This window comes from Tasmannia lanceolata, unplaced genomic scaffold (assembly GCF_043159265.1).
Source record: "Tasmannia lanceolata isolate RefF3 unplaced genomic scaffold, GAP_Taslan_0.1 ptg000007l, whole genome shotgun sequence".
NCBI lineage: Eukaryota > Viridiplantae > Streptophyta > Magnoliopsida > Canellales > Winteraceae > Tasmannia > Tasmannia lanceolata.
Genome location: NW_027518684.1, coordinates 21,908,927 through 21,926,067, shown reverse-complemented (window position 1 = coordinate 21,926,067; position 17,141 = coordinate 21,908,927). Strand labels below are relative to the sequence as shown.

Here is a 17,141-nt window from a genome sequence, read left to right as displayed (position 1 = left end):
ACCGTACTTTTAATCATTCTTTTAAATTTTGACTGAATTTCGGATTTCCGTGGAGACCGACACCGAAATCGATAAAAACCGAAACTTTTCCAAAATTTGACCCAAAAAATCTTTTTTTTAATATTAATTTAATATTTCACCGAAATTTAATATTGAATAAAATATTAGTTTTGGGTTTTGTACCAGATTTCGACTGAAATTTCAAAATTTCAGGGTCCGAAACCGGTACCGAAACCGAAATTTTAAACCTTGCTTTTAATATAGTGAGGAGTGTGATCATCAGAATACAGTAGTGCTGATAACATTTCCCTAATTTTTTTTAGCGCTACTCGCATGAAATAGAAACGCTTGAGTTCCTTGGGCCAATACAGAAGAAGTATGACGAGTTTTGTACGCGCAAGTGGCGGTAGCGTTTAGTATGCTTCTCGAATACCGAGGATGAAGATTGGGGCCTAAATCGGACTCCTAGTAAAAAAATCCCTACTATATAAACAGTACAACTGCCGCTCATTTCATTTTCATTTTACAGTCTCATTTGAAACAAGAAAATAAAAAAACACTGAAGCTCGAACTCCATCGATTCTCTCCAAACAGAGATAGTAAGAACTTCGAATCCTTAGTATTATAGAAATGCTATTCTTCTGAAATCTGTTGTTAAAATTAGGATTTTTGATGCTTCTATGAAGTTCTAGGGTTTTCGAGATTGAATTTTCTGAAATCGTTGAATTCGAATCTGTCTAGATTTCGATCCACTGATTAGGTTAAATGAAGCTGAAGATCAACAAGGCCTGCGATTTGAGCTCGATTTCTGTACTTCCTCCATACTCCAGGTCTAGATCTGTAGAAGAAAAGGAGAAATCCGGATTTATTTTCCTTATTCTTCGTTAGAAAAGAAGAAAGCTTGATTTGTTTTCGTTATTCTTCGTTTTGTCATGAATTTTTCTCGTTTTTTGAAGCAGAAGAGGAAATGCAATCTCTTCGGCAATGGATTCTTCGGTTTTCGGAAAGAGTCAGGCTTCTCAGCTTAGATCTCAGTCTCAGCAATCATTCTCGCAAGGAATGTCGCTCTCTCAGCTATCACAGAGTTCTCTCGATGAGATCGTGACGAACGAGCAGGTAAGGAACTTGAATTCGCTCTGATTTCCCATGTTTTGGACGAATGTATTGATAATTTGATATTCTACCCGAATCTGATCTTATTTTATTCTTGTTTTTCCTGATTTTTGAGATTATGACGATTAAGTTTTAAAAGGGAAATTTCCTTGTCATGCAATGTATTTGGAAAAGATTTCGTCATCTTTCTTTTTTCCTTTTCTCCTTTTCGTTTTTCATTTTTATTTTTTGTTTTTTGGAGAATTGAGTCTGGTTATTAGAGGAATCACTTACACTCGAGCGTGAAAAAGCCTCAAATACACTCTCATTTTATGTATTTGAAGAAATTAAGTGCTAGGAACCTGTAAATATCTCCAATTATGGCAGCTCCAGTTTTTGGAAGAGATTGTGGCCAATTATTGGATAGATCCTTGAGTTTGCTCTAATTTTCTAGTTCTCAGCTCAAAATCTCGATCTTGCACTCATTTTCTGGTTTTACAGTAGATTGTGAAAATTTTCCATTAGATTTATAAAAAAACAATGGAGTTTTTCTCCTTTACTGAGTACTCAACAGCTTTGCATCCATAGGAATTGTAAGAAAAATGGACTTTTATCCCTTTCTGTTTACAAAACAGCTTTGCGTCTTCTAGAGTCTAAGACTGGTTTAGTTACGTAAGTTTTAGCTCGTTATTTAGAACTATTCGCTTTCCTCAGCAAAGCTACTGGTAACATTTCATCACATGCTGCTGGTCCAATTTCCTCTTCCTTTAATGGTGTTATTTTCTTTTAATATTAGTTTTTAATTCCTTGTTAAATCGAGTGACATTTCCATGAAAAACGAAAGAAGGAAATTTCCACGGGAAATTCAATGTGGCGCGATACTTGAATGCCTAAATGTCTTACGTCTAAAGACTGCTCTTTTCCCTTCCATTTCTGTATTTTATATTTGTTTCCATTTAATTTAAATTCATGCATCTTGTCATTTTAATCTGATAGCTTGGAACTGTTGTTCCTTAAATTTTTCTTTATCATTTGTCTTTTGGAAAGACTATGCAGCATGTATTCTCAATGAGTCAGCTTCTACTGACTTTCTTTTCCATTGATATGTGCAGTATATGTAATCATGTGCAGTATGGTTTCTTATTTGTTTTCTTCGAGGGAAGAAATTCAATATTTTAGATATGTCCAAAATTATGCTGAAACCTGGATAAAATAAAGTAATGAAATTTCAATTGAATTTTGAGTGTGAACTATTCAGATAAAATATTTTGTTAGAATTTTCGGAAAATGACAAAAAATTGTTGAATAGATAATAGTTTTGTACATTGATAATAAGAATAGGAGAATGAAGTAAACCACATACTTCTAAAGGTTCATCAGAGTGTTATTTTCTATCATCTACCAATGCTCAAATATAAAAGCCCTAACTGCCAATTAAGTATTAGTTATACTGTTTAATCGAACATAATATTTTGAGAATCTTTAAGAAGTGTCTAGGGCATGAAGACAATGAAGCACCTTCAGTAACAGGGCCTCGCATGCACTACTCACATGTGCACTTCTGCAGAGAGTTGCATTCATGCACATAAACATAATGCGAACAAGTCTGTCACCAATACTCTGATACACGTAAAAGGTAGCACTCACATACCTACACACAAGGCAATACTCTAATACACGTAGAAGGTAGCACTCACATACCTACACGCAAGGCAAGACAGCACTATCATGCACGGTCATACGTATGTATGTTACATCCATATACAAGGTCTCAGGTTTTGGTTTCAATACGTGTTTTGGTCATAATGGAAATGGAAACATGTCGGTTTCGATTGGGCGGAAATCCTGTTAAATTACAGAAACGTGTGGAAACATATACAAATGATGGACATTTAAGATGAAACTTTGGGAAGTGCTAGAATAAGCACAAATACACACTAAAAAACAACCATATAAGTAAAAAAAAAAGATCAATAATGATTTAACAACATCGAACACCTAGTGACATGCGCTTTCGTGGATGTTTGATAATTCAGTACATACAACATTACACATAGAAGTTATATAAATATTTATACGTAATAAATACACTACATTTCAAAGTTCATATGCAATTCATATAAATATAATTATGTAACACATGCTGTTAAAGCATACTGATAATACACGGTTTTGGTTTCGCTATGCGTTTCTATTTCGGTAAGTGTTTTGGTGGGGATTGAAACAAAAATAATTCGGTCATTTCGGATTGGGTTAGAAAGAGATTTAAAACTATGTCCATATATGCATAATGAAACATCCATACAAACGTTCACATTTTAGCAATTTGGCAATTTGCATTCTTGACACATCCATACAAATGTTCACATTTTAACAACTTGGCAATTTTTTGGGTGGAGGGCAACTCATTAGTTGACTGGAATCCCTCCCTTAGGAGAAACTTCCTCGACAATTTTATGGCAATTTTTTGAGATGGCTGAAGAGGGGGAGCCTTGGCGCAACGGTAAGGTTGCTCCATTGGGACCTGGTGGTCACAGGTTCGAGTCACAGAAACAGCCTCTCTGAGAAGCAGGGTGGCTGCGTACATCTAGCCCTTCCCAGACTTCACAATGGCGGGAGCCTCGTGCACTCACTGGATCGCCCAGCCCCTTTTTGGGATGGCTGGCTGGACCCTGCTTTAGGAGAATGTTCCTATACTTGGAGATTGATGCAACACTCAACTTGTTGGAGTTTCTAAAAAGATTTTTTTACGAAACACTGTAAAGATAGAAGTATTTGGACATGATCATCTAATGGAGAATTTAAGGTCAGATCTATGTACTCTGCTCTAGTGGGTTCAGAAGTGGATGGGGCAAAGATAGCCAATATCTGGTCAACTCCCGTCCTAGAGTATTAGACTTTTGTTGGACGAAGGTTGTTACAAACTGCTCGCCATTTGGTGAAGCCAAAGTCGATCGATCTATTCATTGCAGCTTTGACGGTTGGGGCGTGGTCAGCAACAGGCAGATTACTATGGAGCTTGTGTCTTCCAACAACTCTATGGATGATCTGGATGACAGGAATAAGCGGATTTTTGAAGGAAAAGCTACAAGTGTGGATGGGTTAAAGAAGATGGTGATTGGAAAATCAACGGAATGGCTAATGACATGGAAAATATTCAAGGGTGTGTAAGCATTGGAAGTTGGGAGGAAATTGAGGAATTTCCTGTATTGTGCTGTTTCAAAAAGAAAGATTATTCCTAGGTGGAAATCACCTTCGATCGTAATCATATATTGAAATGTGTTGGCTCAAATTGGGGAAATTTGGGAAAAGCAGGTATTGGAGGCATCATTAGAGATGGAAATGGCGTGGTTTGTCTTACCTTTACTGGTCTGGCAATGGTGGGAGAGAACTCTACCAAAGCAGAAGCATTGACTCTTGCCATAAATTGAAGGTGACTTGAAATGTGATCATATGGATTAGAGAGGGCGTGGGATTTCCCTGGAAAATTGCAGGCGTTTTCAAAGAAGTGTTAGATAGACTTGAAGGGCACCGCAGTCAGTTCTAACTTATGATACATTGATACCCATATGCACCTAGAGCTCCAACTTACCATGTCTGACAATACATGACACCCGGATACTTATGGATACATATTTTGGTCAAATAAATATGTTGTTTCAAATATATACAACTCTGTATTCGAATTATCTATCATGTTCTTTTGCTTGTTATTTTCTTATATTTGCAATTATAACTTTGAGGATGTGGGTCTTTTTTTTGAAATGGATGTGGGTCTTACAAATGCTATTTTAAATTTATTACTAATTTCATCATCTAAGTTAAATCTTAGTTAAGTTTTATGATATTTTATTTGTAAATGTCTCGTATCTTATCTGGTGGCATAGATACCCATATCCGTAACTGCATCCATGTCTGTAATTCTGTATCTGTGTCCGACATTTTGGAAAATGTCTAGTCCTATCCCTGTTCTTGTGTCTGTCTATGTCCTTATCCATCTCTATATCTGGTTATCATGTGTTCTTCCCTATTAGAGGAGAAGCCAATGACCAATGTAGAGACTGATCGACTAGCAAATGAGGGAGTTTCTAGTGGAAATGTTATAATTAGAAATCATGTCTGTATTTTATAGTAGGTCTTTGTAAGGTCTTCTTGTAGCTAGTTCCCTTATGTTTGATTTGTTTTATTTTGTTGCTTTGGTCTGATCATCTCAAGCGAGCTTCCCTTATGTTTGATTTGTTTTATTTTGGTGCCTTGGTCTGATCATCTCGATCTACCTTTGTTCTTATCTTTCATTCTATAAATGAAGATGTTGTTGTTACTCAAAAAAAAGAAGTGGAAAACTCATTAGATTGGCAAGTTTACATAATAATTAACAAACAGTAAGTTTGCAGAATATTTAACAAATGGTTTTGCCTTCATAATGGTTTTATTTTTAGTAAAAATCCACAATGGGTGCTTAATTTTTACACATTTAGCATCAAGCGCTAGAGATAAAAATCAATGAGTACATATTTTAATTTTTTCACAAAAAAGTGTTAGTTACCCCTAAACTCAAGCTTTCCTTCTCTTTAATTTTTATCTATGTGGTGAAATCTGAGAATTCCTTGTTTTTTATTTTCTTTTTAGAACCCATATCCTTGTGGCTGTGGTATTTCCAACTATGACACATGCAATTTCAAAGAATTTCCAAGTTTTTTGTGCAGATAATGAGATGAACATCCCAAGAGTATACTTCTAACTACACTTTTCATGATCCAAATTTTCGTAGCTGTTTCACTGTAGCTTCCATTTGAGGCTTGTGATGCCAGCACTGTCTGTGAACTTCAAACTTAATATCTTTGGATCAGAATTCAAGGGTGCTGCTATTTTGCAGCCCTTATTATGGGTGTCATAAGGGCATACTTGTGATTAGTGATTCATTACTTTAATTGAGCTTTGAGGAGGGGGGTGGTCGTTTTAATGATTCTTCTATCCCCAGAACCTTTTTTCTTTTCTCCTCCTCCTTCCCCTCTTCTCTCTGCTTGCTCTTTTCTCATTCTTACTATTTTCTTCAGCTCCCCTCATTTTGTCTTCTTCTTAGAAAATGTGACTATAAAGATGGGAGGAGAGGCCACCAAAAAAAGCTTAAAGTAGGAGAAAAGGGTGCCAATAGAATAAACAGGGATTACCAATAGCAGTGTCAAAATTTACTATGAATTTTGGCCAAATGAAAATAGAAAGACAAAATTGCATTTCGCTAGTTCTATGATAAGATCTTCCTTATCGTCTATGTTGATACTATGGAAATTTGAAAATCTTTCTTGAATTGCTAATTCTTCACAAATATACTTATCTTTCTCTCCATTAATTTTTCACGCATTGTAAATGCAGAGGCTTTGTTCTCAAGAAAGAGATAATTCATTGAAAAGGATTTCTTGCTTAGCACCAATTACTTACGCACGAGAAGACACTCAGATGGCTGCTTCAAGATCATCTAACAATGTGATACGCAGATGGAATTCGGCTCCAGTTCCAGATCATAGATGTAATCTTACTATTTTCCCCAACCATACTCTTGAACCAATACTTCTTGCTAATCTATGATTTGCACCTATTTAGATGATACATAAGCATGCACTCACCAATAGGACACTGGAAATGCTAAAATTCCCTTCATTTGATCGTTAAAACTTGAAGGGTAGTGATGTCCAGAGGCAATGGTCTGTATGGCATAACTAACACACAACATGGACACTCATTCACACAAACCAGAAACCAAAACACTAATGTCATGTTGGTGTCCCTTGCATGGGGTCCGCTGTGAAAGGCCTATTGGTGGCCACCACAAAGTGCTCCAAGTCTTCTTATGTGTCGCAAATTTTAAAAGGGAATGCATTTTAGTCATTTTACAGCTATGGTTGGGTTGGTAGGTCACATTCAAGTGCATGTTTGTGTTTGCATTGGCAAAAGCTTGCATGAGAGACCAGTTTTGATTTTTTTTTTTAACAGGTCAGGTTAGTGAGGAACTCGAGCATAGAATTGGACTGGTGGAAACTTCATTAAGCAGGCTGGGAAGAATTATGGATTCTGTTCAAAGTGATATCATGCAAGTAAATAAAGCAGTAAAAGAAGTATCACTGGAGAGTAAGTACTTGATATATTGGAACCAGGGAATTTATTCTCAAATTTTATAACATCATTTCTTGCTATACTAGTGATTTTGCTGAATCATACAATCATGACTTGTTTAGAATCTTTAGATTTTGAAAATGAAACTAGCATATTGCAGTTTTTTTTTTCAGAAAATGGAATGGTAGTAAATTTTCTGCGGTTTTGAGTAGTTTTTCTCAATTTAGTTGTACTACTGTGCCCATAGTTTCTACCTTAAAGTTTCAGGAGATCTAGAAATGATCATTTTCATAAGAGATTTGGAAGTTGACCGAAAAAAGTTCAAATTTAAAGACTGCAAATATTAAACTGAACTAAATTTTTTTATTTTTTAGCAGCAAAGGGAAATATTTTCATGGGTAACTAAAATCATCTATGAAATACAAACATAAAAGTTATGTGATCCCCAAATCTCAAAAATTTCAAGAGGGAGGCTTTGCTTGACTTCGAGGTAGGCTGCTGAAAAAGGTAGATCATTAAAAACATCAAAACTTCTCCAAGTAGGCATTATTAGGCATTCAAGGTGAACCAACTTATTGTTAGTGCACCTAGTAATATTGTGCAATCCTCATCAATTCAAATCTGAAAAATCGGTAGAAAGTTCAAGCAACATATTCCCTGAGCCTTTGCTCTTGGGAATCAATCAAAGATCAAACAATCAGCATATGACCTGAGCACACACCTTTATGATTGTGAAAAATCTACCAGGACCTTTAGGTTCTTAGGTTCTTGGTCAATTTTGATGCTTCTGATGAAGTATTCAAGATTTCGACCAGAGAAGGAAATGTGGAGCTTTCCAAAGGGTCCATATGATGCTCCATCAGCTGGAATTCCTAGAAAATCTGAAACCTTCCCACAAGCTTTCATATCTAATGAGGTGTCCCAACCACCATTTACCTGTCAACACAAACACACTAACCATGCCTTTTGCTTTTGACCTTTACACCTCATGGAAAAACAATGCACTCTTTCCCAATCTTCCACCCCACATTGTAAGATGTTTTTGGAATAGGAAATATAGATTTTGAATTTGCGTACATACTTTGACTTACTACTTCAAGTGTTCCTCGAGGAAGGGAAATGTTTGGCCTTCAAAACCATTGAGACAATGCGCATTGGAAACCCCAAAAATTGATACACATCTATGCAAACATTGCATGAAATTATACTGAAATGTTCTTTTTAATGACTACTGTATCATTGGATTTGATTGATCAATACCATTTTGGTTCATGTCTTCCAACTCAAAAGTCAATACATTATTTTGCAACACATATAAGTATAGGACAGCAGCACATTTTTTTTTCTGAACAATACGGTAGGATGGTAGTCACAGTCCTAAATCAATGATTTTACCAAAGTGATAGCAATTATAAGCTGGATATTTTTATTCTTAATGCTGTGTTATTTCCTCTAAATCTTATAGTATATTTTTCTTACGCGTGGAAAAATTTAGAATATATTTCAAAACTTTCTAGATTTTTGCCCGGCAAATGTATGCTATGGCCTTGCCCAGCTTGGTTTTAGTCTTTGATTTGAGCCTTCCGGACAAGGCTTGCAACTTCCGAACAATGACTGGCAGATTATGTACAATTGGAAGGAAAGTAACTTTTAAAAATAACTGGCACCCTTTCTTTATTTTTTTTTGCTTTGAAGGAAAAAGAATTGAATGCCATCATCAATTGGACAAACATCCATAGGAGTTTTTGTGGTTTTAAAAGTGATTTGGAAGGGAATTTTTCACGGGAAGAGGTTAAGGTCTTAAGGATAATATATTGGAAAGATGGAAGCCTCCCCCAACCAATCATCTCTAGCTGAATTTCGGTGAAACATCATTTGGTAATCCTGACCTTACTTTTCTGGTTAAATAAGCATCAAGAAAGTGGAGGTTTTAGCTATGTGGCATGCCCATGGGTGAGGCTTCTATTCTCCAATTGTTAAGGTCGCTTCATGATTGAGGGCGACCTTCTAAATGCTATCAGGCGGATTAGAAGAGAAGCATACTTCCCTTGGAGATTGGCGGATCCGATTGAGAAGTTTTGTCTCTTATAGGCAATTTGCTTTCATGATATTTGTGAAACAACCCCTAAAGGCAAACTCCAAAGAGGTTATTTGGCTAAGTAGTGGCCAGGGAGTACAGACTTCGAGTTTTGCTGCAGTTTCCTTTCTAGTTTCTGTTATCTGTTGTTTTTACTTTTTTAATGTAATTATTTTAGGTTTTGTTGCTGTTGGGTTGTTCTGCTCCTGTGACCAGCTTGATGGTCCTTTCGGTTTATTATCAATAAAATTATCATTTTTGCTAAAAAGGAAAAAAATGATAGCATGCTACCATAATAAAATCGCATGCAACTAACTATCCTTTTAAATTTTGACAGCCGAAGGCATACGACAAAAGATGATGGTTCATGATAATTCATTGCAGCTAATGGTAATATCTGTAGATGTATATCTTTTCTTCTTTAATTATTTGGTTTTACATTTGAAATGTGTATGAATTTAGACTTATGATTGAATTGAACTGGATATTCAGCTCAAGGGAGAAGAAGATATCAAAGCCAGCCTTGACGGAAACCTGAGGTCCATTTCCGATCAATTGAGAAAGGAATCAGAGAAAAACAAGTTAGAGGAGATTCTGTCTGTGTTTTCAACCTTACCAGACCAGATCGAGGCACGCTTATCAAATCTCCAGAATGAACTCTGTTGGGCCTTCACCAAAGAATTGGTATGATTCTGTTTGAACACTTCAAAATTTTCTATAACTTAAGATAACATCACTTGCTTTTTACAATTTCTCTGAGGAAACATGAAAAATGCTGAATTGAATTTTCTAAATGAACTTCATTTCCATTTTTCAAGATCTTCCCAAGATTTTCAATATTGAAATTTATTTATTTTTAATGTAAGATACACACAAAGTTGTCGGAAAGTACATTTTCCATGTAATATGAGAGACTTGAGACTTCAGTCACTTAATCAAAGTGGGTCGGTTGATGCAGAAATTCGAGAAAAAATTGAATGCATCTATGATGCGAAAAATTCCACAAAAATTGTTGGAGGATTTTTCTAGTGATTAAAATTCCAGAAAAATGATGCATGTGCATTTATATAGTTGAGCAAAAGTATGCTTTCCAGTTCAAATTTTTTTTTTTAGTAATTCTCCAACCAAATAATTGATATCAAAGTCACTTTCTGTAAAATTTACTAGGAATTTCACTAAACTTGGATGCATTACAAAGACAATCAATAGGTGCTTATAAAGAGCACTTACATGATAAACATAGAATCAAATCTAGATAACTAAGGAAATATATTATTCTAACTTAATCTAGTTGCCTAATCTATCTAGATTACCCAAACTAACCAACTTGTCCAATCTCCCTTCAAGATGATCCAACGGTCAGAATTTCCCAGGACAAATCTAATCTTAACACACCCCCTGAAACGTATATAGATTGAAAATCAATATAGGTTTGCTTAGAATAAAAATTCCCAAATTGATTACAATAAAATGTCTCCAACACATTTAGTGGGCATAATGCCAAATCTTCTTGTGTAATGCACACCAAGCTGATGAAGAAGGTCTTGATTGATGCTTCTTGTCAAATGTACGCCAAAGGTCCTGATGCCCGGTTGCCGAAAGGAAATCGCTAAAAAGATGAGTAGCGAAGAGAGACTCAAGGCCTTGATTGGCGAGCCTACATGAAATGGGTCACCATGGACCAATGCCAAAATTGGCGAGAATGAGCCTCCATGTGCAAGACAACTCTCTCAGGCACGCACTCCAAGGATCCGAGGCATACACCTCAATGGACTAAAGCACCTCAACTGATTGGAGTAGCTACTATATCAGGCACGCACCCCAAGGGTCCGAGGCATATACCTCAATGGACTGAAGCACCTCAACTGAAATAGTTTGGAAAAAATGGGAGAAAAAGAAGATAGAGAAGAACGGCAACTAGCGGCTTAAGGGCAACAATTAATGGCAAACATCCAAGAACTTACAAGACCTTGAGCAATTAGATAGTGTGCAAATATAGGGGTGTAAGTATCAATAATGGGGTGATAGAATGAAGAGGGGTGCCAATAACAATACCAGGAGATGTGATTTCTCTAAAAGGTTGAAAGGGAAAATCTAAAAAATGGAAAGATGAGTGCTGATATCAATTCAAGGGTAGATAATTTATAAAAGGCAAACATTGGAGTACAAATTCCAACTTCCTCCTTCCACGAGTAAGAAAGCACTTGGCATTTTGTGGTAGTAAAAAATAACTTGAATGGAAAACAATGAAGCTAAGAGAGTGCAAATACCAGAAGGCTCTTTAAAAGAGAAGGGGGTGTACGGACTAAAAATGAGGGATGTTGTTGAAGGCAACCATGTAAACAACCAACACTTCTCTGCTTCAAAGGCATTAAATGCCTTCTTGACCAAAGGGCTCATTTACTTTCTTTTCCTCGGCTGGGAAAGGTTTGGGCATGACCAGGAACGACACTCCGAAACCTATTCCGGATTCCATTGCCGGCAATGGTAATGTCGATGGCGAGTTCTCATGCCCACAATACCAAAGCTAACAAAGATAGCACCACCAGGAAGGATGGGCTGCAGCCTAAATTGCATCGTTGCTACAGTTTTACAAGAAGAACAGGGAAAAAACAGAAAACAAAGGGAGCTTGGTCTGGGAGGAAGAGAAGAGATTGGCGTGAGACGCCACAAGCTATTTGTAGGCGGGTCTAAGAAAGATGTACACATGGAAAAGGGGGTAAGAGTTTGCAGCCGGAAACAATGGATTCCTAGATCTAATGGGGCCGGGCGGACTGCTAGATCTGCTGTCCGCCGGAGAACAGAATTTCTAGGGTTTTGCTCAGGCCAAGGGGATCGCTTGCTTTGATACCATGTAAAATTTACTAGGAATTTCACTAAACTTGGATGCATTACAAAGACAATCAATAGGTGCTTATAAAGAGCACTTACATGATAAACATAGAATCAAATTTAGATAACTAAGGAAAGATATTATTCCAACTTAATCTAGTTGCCTACTCTATCTAGATTACCCAAACTAACCAACTTGCCCAATCTCCCTTCAAGATGATCCAACGGTCAGACTTCCCATGGCAAATCTAATCTTAACACTTTCTAAAACCCTTCAAAACCAAAGTTACTTTCTACCATTTGAAATGAAAATCATAAGATTAGAGCCAGTTTTGAGGAATGTTGCTGAGGATACATTGGACAGCATAGCATCATTCTTCATGCAGTATCTCACCCAAAGAAGAAGAAATTCTTACTCCGAAAGGCAAAACTCTCAGAACAATGGCAAAAGAAGCTTACCTACCTACTAAAATACTGTAAAGGTCTCATTTTCTGTTCTATCTTATTTTCACTAATGTGATTCCTCTATGTTATTCAATCCCTTTCAGGCAATGCTGACTAATGAGATGCCTTCTAATCCGAAGCACCCATTCCCTTCTCTTGAGCCGCTAAAGGTACTTCTGCTTTACTTATGGTCTGACGATTCATCCTATTACTCCTCGTGTAATGTTCACTTATAATACATATTGTTTTATTCACAAACCCTTTTTTTTACTGTGGTTTCAAATTCTTAGAGGAGAAGCAGTGCCACCCAGTCTCAAAAAAACCAGCTACTGATGATGGAGAAGTATGTTTTGTGTCTTGGATTTTCTTTCTTTTTATGACGTTTGTTCTCTTAGCTAGTTAAGCTACATGAGGATCATTGTAGCTGATGAGGCAACTCATCAAAGAAAATGCTAGGTAATAATGGTGAGATCCAGAATCTGCAAATCAGCTTTTTCAGCGATCAATTGCAAAAGTCTTAAGCAATGTTCCTGAAATCCCAAGTAATTTTAGCTTTAATCGTTCAGTTTTTTCTAAGTCCTCATCTTGCTAAGAGATTTTTCTACAATGAACAAATATCTATTTATTCAGACACATACACAACATGTGCATATATATATATATATAGCCACTTTCCAATTTCCTGTGTGCTCTTCCATTTGTAGTCCAGTACCTCATTGCGACCAAGCAGGTCACCTTGTTTTAGGGTTATGGTGGATTCATATGGAAAGGTACCCTGTGAAATTGCATGGTGCTAAAGTGTCTAGAGAACAGATATGCTTTCTCGGGTTATTATTGTTGGTAGAATCGGAACATGGTTGGTAGTTTGGTACTGCTACAAACATCTAAGATAACTACCCTCTATCTTCAAAAGCCAAAAATATCCTCTTTGTTAAATCCTCAGATGTTTTGTTTGATTGTTTTCTATTCACATTCTAATTACTAGCTTCTTCAACGCTTATTTCTCATGACTTTCTTAATTTCAGTCCAATTGCATTCCCAATGGTTCGTACAAGTGCTCTTGTTCCAAAGGAAGAACCTGACATCCTGAAATCACTTAAACCAAACCCAGTTGCTTTCATTGATAAAAAGCAAAATATGGAGCTCAAGCAGAAAGTAATTCCTCTCAAAGGAAAGGTAATCTCAGTGATCTTATCTTTCTGGTGAAAGAGTATCATGCACTTTGCCTTTCTGAAATGATAGCATATGAAAGCCTTTCTTTAAAATGATGGGGACGTCACTAAAAGCTGCATTGGGTAATGTTTGGTGTATCTATCCTTTTAATGAAAGGAGACGTCACTAAAAGCTGCATTGGGTAATGTTTGGTGTATCTATCCTTTTAATGAAAGGACATAGACACTCTGATAGAGAGAATCATTAGCCTAGTGATTTTTTTCCTTAAAGTAAACTGGAGCCCATGAACTCAAAGGTTGTGACATTAGCGCCTTCCAGTTGAACCATAAGCTCAACTCAGATTTTCTTTTGAGAATATTTTAAATCCCTATTCCGGCCTAGTGTGGCAAATAAATCAATCTTACATTACTTGAGAAATTCTCACCTGTGGTAAATAAATCTCTCTTACATTACTCGGAAATGTATAAAATATATACACCATATATAAACTGTGGATAGAAACATATCAGCTGTATAAATTATAACATGAAAGCGTTGCATCATGCATTCTAAGACATCACGTATTTTCTCATCAACATGATTTTGGTTTCAAGACAGTAATGACGAATGTTCAGGAAACCTAAGTTCATGGCTGATTTTTCTGCGACGAAGCTGAATTGTTTTGGAAAAATCACTTGTGATTTGGAATTGGAATCCATCCTTCTGTTTCCCTTCATGCTTCGCCATCAATGAAAGAGTCACTTAAAGATGAACGAAAGTCTAGTTATGGTGACATAAAGTATGAAATTCTGTTTACTCACTTTAAATTGAGTGTCCATTTCCCTCCTTCTCCTCCTAGGATTGGAAATCTTTTATGACACTTATCCATACGATCGAGTCTTTGGGTTTCCGAAATAGTGTAATGTAAAAAGAAGCGCTTCGACTCATTGCTATTTGTTCTACTTTTCCATTTTGAAAAGTGAAAATTTTAATTAAACCCTGAACCTATGGAATCTCAATCATTTGGGCATTTCTTGATTCCTAAGCATTTTGATTAATTTTAGAAATGACAGCCAAATATAATTAACAAGAAATTGGAAGTTAAGTTCCAACCTCACAGAAAATTCTGTACCTCACCTGGGTAGCCAACTATGTAAACCGTAACTTACTCCCAGAGAATGCTAGGATGGTTGAAACTTGAGAGTTTGGAACACAAAATCTGTTTCATTGTTTGTTTTAGAATTTCGTTTATTTTGAAATAGCCAAAAGTTTCAACACTTAAAATGTGCAAAACATACTGTTAGCAAAATATTTTGGAGATGCATTTGACATAAACTGTGGCGTGCAGGAACAAGATTGGAGAGTGATCATTGAATCAGATGAAGATATCAATGGAGGTTTTTCTTTCTTGCTTGAGGAAAAAGAAATAGGTTTGTAGATAAAAGTTGTGTTCCCTACTGATATGTTCTTGCTAACCAAGGTTTAAAATTTCAGCCCCTGGAATTTCGAAATTTCGGTGAAATATTAAATTAATATTAAAAAAACAGATTTGTTGGGTCAAATTTCGGAAAAACCGAAATTTCGGCCGAATAAATGACCGTTTTGGTTTTGATGCATTTCGGTGTCGGTCTTCGGTTTCGGATTTCGGTCGAAATTTAAAACCATGTTGCTAACAATGGTTGATATATCCTTCTTGAAAGTAAATATCTTCCTTGTTACCATGAAAGGCAACAGTTTTGACATTCTAAAAAAAGGGGTTGCATCGGCTGGGCCTTTGGTCTGGTTTAATTTTGAGGGACTGAGATCCAACTCAAAAACCAGGAAAACAAACTTCTGTTATTGGTAGGAGTCTTCCGAAATAATTCTAATCTGATTTTAGGAGGGAAAGAACCCACTGATTTACCACTTATTTCCGGCGAGAAATCTGATCAATATTCAGATGAAATCTCTGTAACTTAACAGCATTATGTGTCAGTGTCCAAAATGAGAACCGTAGAAATCTTAACATGGTAATATTTTGATACAAATATATGATAATATTGAAAAGATTTGTTGTAAAATAAATGTTAGTTTGCAAAAGCATGAGACATAAGAACTTATCTAGTTAAATCCAAATACACTAAAACTATATTAAAAGTAGAGAAATAATATCAAAAAATTTGAAAAGAGAGAATTAAAATTTCTATGTAAGAGTCTTATTGGCATGTGCATCTAACAACAATTTTTTAAAATATCAGTTTGATTACAATAACAGGTATATGTTTGTGTTTATGCCTAAAATATGATAATAAAAATATTATTTTATAATGCGTTTCTGTTTTGCTGACAGGAATGGAGCGCCATCTGATAGAAGAAGCAAATGAAGACACTAAGAGAATTCTGAGAAAAGCAAGAAGGCGAAAGAGAAAAGCCCGTAGCACTATAATCTTAGATTGAAGGTATGATGACAATTTATACCTTGTATGATTGGAGTTTTACTGGGCTTAAATACCCCTTACTGCCCAATTTACAGAAATAAAACTCATTCTTTTCCAAAATTCCCGTAAATATTCTTCTAGACCTGTTAAAGTATAAAAGATAAATAACGCCTTTCTCCATTCTCCAACAGCTTAAGCTTTTGGAGAAGTTGGTAAGTTAACATGGTATCAAAGCCAAAGGTCTCGAGTTCAAACTTCCCGGGTAGCAAAAATCCACATGCAATGGTCGGCCCGAAGTGGGACCACATGTGCCACGTGTTTGCCAAGTGGGCCACACGTTCGGGGGAGTGTTAAAGTATAAAAGATAAATAACGCCTTTCTCCAACAGCTTAAGCTTTTGGAGAAGTTGGTAAGTTAACAAGACCGCCTTGCTGATACAGCAAGTTGGAACCCTAGAATAGGACTTTTAACTCCCATCACAATTAATTGAATTGAATAATTCCTGTTTCAAAAATTGAGTTGATACAAGCAGTTGAAGCTTCTCTTGCTTTCCTGTTTTACAGGAACTAAGCTTTTTGGTACACATGAAACCACTACAATCTGAAAACATTTATCATACAAAAAATAATTATTATATTATAAACCAAGTAGCAAATTAGGGATTTGCTAGCATCCATCGCAGAAAGGAATTTCACGGCTGGTCTGTTGCATGTGAGAGCAGCAACACATGCTTAGATTTTGTCTTATTCATTTAATTCAGCTGAGGAGGCTACTCTCGCATAGAACAGACCAGCCGCGAAATGCCTTCTGCGATGGACGCTATCAAATCCCAGCAAATTATGTCATATAATATGCCAATAAGGTACCTTTTTTTTCTTCAAATAACTGATCAGTAAGGATGAACTAAGCCTATGTAACGTACTTCATGGTTCGAACCATGAACATGTACCAAGCACCAAGAATTCCAGCAAACCAGATGAGTATGGATTGGGCACTTTGTTGCAGTAAGTGTGATA

The 17,141-nt window shown here is 36.2% G+C and overlaps 1 protein-coding gene across 2 annotated transcripts; it reads left to right on the top strand.

Moving 5' to 3' along the window:
- Positions 1 to 523: 523 nt before the first annotated feature.
- Positions 524 to 16,245, top strand: PRD3 (putative recombination initiation defects 3). Of its 2 annotated transcripts, XM_077384139.1 has the most exons (12): positions 524 to 599; positions 742 to 830; positions 960 to 1,116; positions 6,466 to 6,619; positions 7,084 to 7,218; positions 9,618 to 9,670; positions 9,773 to 9,964; positions 12,661 to 12,726; positions 12,847 to 12,899; positions 13,582 to 13,732; positions 15,057 to 15,138; positions 16,038 to 16,245. In XM_077384139.1, exons 2-12 carry the CDS (start codon positions 766 to 768, stop codon positions 16,142 to 16,144), a joined length of 1,215 nt encoding a protein of 404 aa, XP_077240254.1. In that variant the 5' UTR covers positions 524 to 599; positions 742 to 765; the 3' UTR covers positions 16,145 to 16,245. The 2 variants fall into 2 exon arrangements, with proteins under 2 accessions (XP_077240254.1, XP_077240255.1); XM_077384140.1 differs by lacking the exon at positions 15,057 to 15,138.
- Positions 16,246 to 17,141: the final 896 nt, after the last annotated feature.

What these genes read in the sequence shown, in the direction of transcription:
- PRD3 (XM_077384139.1), top strand. Translation starts at nt 766, where the DNA reads ATGAAGCTGAAGATCAACAAGGCCTGCGATTTGAGCTCGATTTCTGTA. An exon ending in ATAATTCATTGCAGCTAATG is followed by an intron (nt 9,671 to 9,772) that starts GTAATATCTGTA and finishes CTGGATATTCAG; the next exon opens with CTCAAGGGAGAAGAAGATAT. An exon ending in GGGCCTTCACCAAAGAATTG is followed by an intron (nt 9,965 to 12,660) that starts GTATGATTCTGT and finishes AATCCCTTTCAG; the next exon opens with GCAATGCTGACTAATGAGAT.